The 5,287-nt window shown below is 41.8% G+C and overlaps 1 protein-coding gene across 1 annotated transcript; it reads right to left on the bottom strand.

The window, feature by feature from the left end:
- Positions 1-823: 823 nt before the first annotated feature.
- LOC123502505 lies at positions 824-4,735 on the bottom strand. Its single transcript, XM_045251627.1, has 7 exons — positions 4,732-4,735; positions 4,528-4,685; positions 2,384-2,538; positions 2,070-2,221; positions 1,521-1,704; positions 1,074-1,295; positions 824-929 (listed from the first exon to the last, which is right to left on the bottom strand). The coding sequence occupies exons 1-5, from the start codon at positions 4,733-4,735 to the stop codon at positions 1,529-1,531; spliced, it is 645 nt and encodes a 214-aa protein (XP_045107562.1). The 3' UTR covers positions 824-929; positions 1,074-1,295; positions 1,521-1,528.
- Between the last annotated feature and the right edge of the window lie 552 nt (positions 4,736-5,287).

Here is a 5,287-nt window from a genome sequence, read left to right as displayed (position 1 = left end):
TCACTGAAGAAGAGGAGGATACCTTTCTGAAAGGTTGTATCGAGTTGATAGATCGAGGAATTGAGTTTTTGAGGCATTGAAAACTATAAGATTTTCTCTGCCCCAATCGGAAATCTTAGAAAGATCGGAAGTCAGGCGTTCTTTGGCATCCCTGCGTGATCATTTGACTTCCTGACGGATTGGTCGTCTCTGAAAGGACGTGGAAAGATGTAGGGTGGTATCATCAGCGTAGGAGTAGATAGGACAAGTTTGGTTAATTAATGAATAATAGAAAGAGAGAGGGTGACAAGACAGAACCCTGAGGAACTCCATTATTAATAAATTTAGAAGAACAGTGGCCGTCTACCACAACAGCAATAGAACAGTCAGAAAGGAAACTTAAGATAAAGTTGCAGATAAAAGTATAGAAGCCGTAAGAGGGTAGTTTGGAAATCAAAGCTTTATGCCAACCTCTATCAAAAGCCTTTGATATGTCTAACACTAGAGCAAAACTTTCACCGAAATCTCTAAAAGAAGTTACTTTCCTCTCTTGGTCTACACTCTCCTCTTTTAAATTCTCTATGCATATGTACACGGTATATTCCTATCACAACTTCTACATATCACGGTTTTCTGCTGGTGTACATAAGGCATGGCAAAAAACCTTACCCACTTCACATCTACAACTGTCTACAAAATCTGCAAATTTATCCACCTAATATACAAATGATCAATGAAATACACTACACCAGTAATGAAGATTTGTGGCCAACCTGCAGAACTTCATTGGTACGTCTCCAAGAATCACTCTCTTGTTCCTCATCTTCTTCCTCCTCCTCCTCTGCCTCCTCTTGTTCCTTTGGCTACACCGGCAGTAGCAGTCTGTTGTCTGTTGTACGTCTTGCACGCTCACTCCAAACACTTCCCTCACTTCTTTAGCGTTAGTAGTACTGATTCCCGGAACAATAGACAGAACAACATTGAAATGGCGTCAACATTATTAAGTCCTGAAAAATAAATAACAAGAAAGTACAAAACCTTTTAAAATGAGACACGAGGAGATAAAAGGGTAATGTACAAACCACAATACTCACATCATGGTCACTCAACACTTTATTCTGGGCTTGCTTCAGTGTTGTCATACAACTGTGGGAAGAATGTAATGCTGTCCCGTTCAATAGTGCATGCAGCCGCTCACTCCTCCTCTTGTCCTCCTGTCCTACCTGTTGTCTTGTGGTACACTGGTTGGGTTGGGGAAGCTTGCGTGGATGATAACACGTCGACGTATCTTCAGAAACTTGACAAGCATCTGTACACTTAAAATGATGCAGGTGAGATTAAAAAAAAAAAAGTATGAAGTATGAGTCAGCTAACTTTATAGTAATGGAATATTCTCAGTGTGTCAAGAACAATTTAGAATTGTTTAAAGTTTGGAAGAATTTCACCCACTGCTTAATTACGCCATCTTTGCCACAGCACAGCCACAACACAACCAGAGCAAGAACCCACAGTATAAAGAAGTAAAAAACTATTTGACTTACCCCAACAGCTAGGCAAAGAACCCCAAGGGAGCCCAGCACAACACCCACCACGGTGCCAGCTTGGGGAGTTGACACTTCAATGACCGCCTTCTCATAACCGTTACTGCTGCTGGGCGGATCGAATACTGCTGAGGGGATGGTCCACAGGGAGAAGATCTGGGCGACTCCACGCACTCGTCAATGTCTGAGGGTGGAGAATTACGCTCTCAGAAACACAGATTTACTACAACTTAACGATAGATTTACACGCATTCCAGGAACACATTCAACAATACGTTGAGGAAAACTACAAAATTATATCAGTACTCATGACAAATGCATATGGCAAGATTAAATTATACTTAATCATAAAGAACAACCTATCCATAAATCGCTGATCTTAGTAATACTCGTGAGACAAAATGCATGTTGATGTATGCCAACAATAACAAAAGTACCCTTGAACACCACACTAACTTCTTTAGGCTGCTGCTAAATGAAGAGGTGAAAGACTGACAAGTTTAAGAAGACAGACCATAGAGTGACATTGACAGTTCAGGGAGGCCTCACCTTCATACTTGAACTTTCTGACACGAGTCTGTACACTGCATGGCCGGCACTGGCAGTAGTATGACTCTCGAGTGTTGATGTAAACAGGCTCACACACACCCGATATTCTTCTCCCGGCACTCCTCAATCCCACACAGCTGCACAAACTCATCCTGCCACAAGAAAGGCATTTGCTTCAGTACTGTCAAGTTGTGATTTTGTATTGTACTGTATACAATTTAAGAAAATCTGCAACTTTTATATGAAACAAAGGAGTTCAGGGTATGAGTTAAGCCTTATGTCAGATACTGACAAAAGCAAGGCCTTCTCCTCACCTCTCCGTTACTGCAGCAATCATTGATGCTGTCACATATGCGCTGGTTCGGGATGCAACTGCCAGCACTGTGGGAGAACTGACTGACTGACTGACTGCCAGATTGTTGTTGCTCTTCCGTGCGGGGGTCGTCTGCAGCTCTGCCACTATTGCACTCTGTGAGTGAAATGCTGGATTTGTATTTCAACATCACTATTATTCATGGTTTAGACTATCATAAGGTAAATTTAGATTGACTAGATGGTGTTTTAAGAGAGAGAAACCCTAGCAGTAAGTTACCACAATGCTGTTCATCTTAGCTCTCCGTGTTTCCTTAAATTACAAGTAACCGACAAACAACAAAATTTACACTCCCACACAGACAGTCAAAGGTCCTTATTAATGTTATCTACAATAAGCAAGGTTGCTCAATTTCATCCACCTCTATATACATTGCGAATCGCATTAGATATTTGTCATTATTTTCATCTTAATGTTTTCCGGTTTATGTACTGTGAATTAACCCCACCCACACACAAACCTACCCACTAAATTATCACTTCCAAATTGTCGATCGTGCTTACAAAATACAAAAACAATTGTTCAGTTTACTGTCCATATCAATTTGGAACACTGCCGAACCTGTTATATTGGTCAACAATTTGAAATCATTGAACTTAGCTTTGTCAAATCCCCTTGGATACTGCCAACATGAAAAACCTCATAGTACCAATAAACGCACTTACAATTCACTACAAGGACACAGTATGCACCAATTCTGACACCACACCACAAAACACACCATACACAACTGACACACACACAAACAACTTAAATCACCCAAAACTAACCCAAAACACCCTGCAACACCTCAAAATATAAAAAGCTCACCCAAAACACATTACAGACACACTAGTTACCAATATCATCCCTAGACACACACACACACACACACACACACACACACACACACACACACACAGTGAACACCAATACACTACACTAGCTAAGCTTGCTCGACGCGGCGCCGAAGCCCCTCACCTCCTGAGGCTAAGGCTTGATTCACACTATCGCTAAGTTCTCGCTTCGTTCTTGCTATGCTCTGGTTCCGCTCTCGCTCTGGTCAAGGTCCTGGTGCATTCACATGTACGGTCTGCTCTCGCTCCGCTATCGGTCCCATACCTTCCTCTCCTTCAACACTAGTGGAAGTCACACCACCAGTGACGGAGGATGAGTGATATAACACCCACTCAGGGGTGTATTGCTACTAGGCCAGGTTATCGAGACTCGTTCTTTCTTTTGGTGTTTTACTTGTCCCATGTGAACACGAACGTGCGTGCGAACGGCATTAGCAACATATTCACCATCTCAAACAGAATTAAAAAAAAAAAATAAATAAATAAAATCATTAACAAGTACATAACAAACAAATAGACGAGTAGCTAACTAATATTACATGAGGGAAAAACAAAACAAAAAAACACAAAATACAAAATACAGTTACACTCCTATGCTTTCACAAACACAACAAGCACTCTTACCAATCTCTGGCGTTCATGTGGTGTAAAGAATGGTCCCTGGTATATATCCAAACTGGTATAAAGGGATATGCACAGCTGCTTCACCACCGACAGACTGCCGGCTTTACCTCCTCCTTGCCCTAGCTACCCTCGGTCCACCGCTGGTGGCAATACACTTGTCCTATTTAAGGAGTTCACACTCGTTATCCCTAAGCAGTTCACACTCGTTACTCCTAAGCAGTTCATACTCGTTACTCCTAAGCAGTTACAAGCCATACAGATGTCACTGTAAGCCTAGCCCCACGTCACCTCATCAAACAGAGCAGGTCAGAATATATGCAAGAAGGGACAGGCGTGAGAACCTGCTGACGTAACGCGTCGTCAAAGAACGGTAGTAGGTAGTAGTAGTAGTAACAGTAGTAGTAGTAGTAGTAGTAGAAGAAGAAGAAGAAGAAGAAGAAGAAGAAGAAGAAGAAGAAGAAGAAGAAGAAGAAGAAGAAGAAGAAGAAGAAGAAGAAGAGAGAAGAAGAAGAGAAGAGAGAGAGAGAGAGAGAGAGAGAGAGAGAGAGAGAGAGAGAGAGAGAGAGAGAGAGCAAACAAATCTTAACAGAAAACAAGAACAACAACAACAAAAACCACAACTTACTTTACTCCTATATCCAGGGCAGAACACGGAGATACAGGCTTGCCCGAATTTTGTGAACAGCGGCGGGCAGTCAGCGTGGTGCAAGGTGTGGGTAACCTGCGCCGTGAATTGACCGCCCACAGCCTCCGCCACGTCCACCTCATTCTGCTTGACGTCACCTGGAAACGAAGCGGGTAATCAATAATGGACAGTTGTTATAAGGGCCCATTGACACGGAGCTAGCCTGTTGATGGCCTCAAAACATACTGAAAAATCCTCGTATAGACCTAATTCACTCTTACACACACCCACCAAAACCACACACCCAAACCTGCTTAAAAAACTCAATAACATCCCAAAACACACTAAAAAAAACCATGGAACAGCTTAAAATACCTCCAAACACACAAAACTCACTAGAAACACCCAATATTTACTGAAATAACCACCCCACACACCCAAAAGACCACTAACACACACACCTCACCATGTATAAGACTCGAAATAAACCCAAACCCCACTCAGAACACCAACTAACCCCTAAAAGTTGTCCCAAACCACACTCAACATATGCTAATACTCACACACACCTAAATCCACACACTTAGGATACGTAAAATATATGTAAAAGATCTAACACACACTGAAAATACACGAAATGAACCCCCTAAACATACTTATAACACTCCAAACATCCTGCAACAGTAATGAACAAGCTTAAAACAAAGCAAATCTATCCCAAAAACCAATAGTATGCATTATAAACAACGTTAGGATTAAA

Source organism: Portunus trituberculatus, chromosome 11, assembly GCF_017591435.1.
Source record: "Portunus trituberculatus isolate SZX2019 chromosome 11, ASM1759143v1, whole genome shotgun sequence".
NCBI lineage: Eukaryota > Metazoa > Arthropoda > Malacostraca > Decapoda > Portunidae > Portunus > Portunus trituberculatus.
The sequence above is the reverse complement of the archived record's forward strand: the minus strand, read 5'-3'. Positions and strand labels throughout refer to the sequence as shown.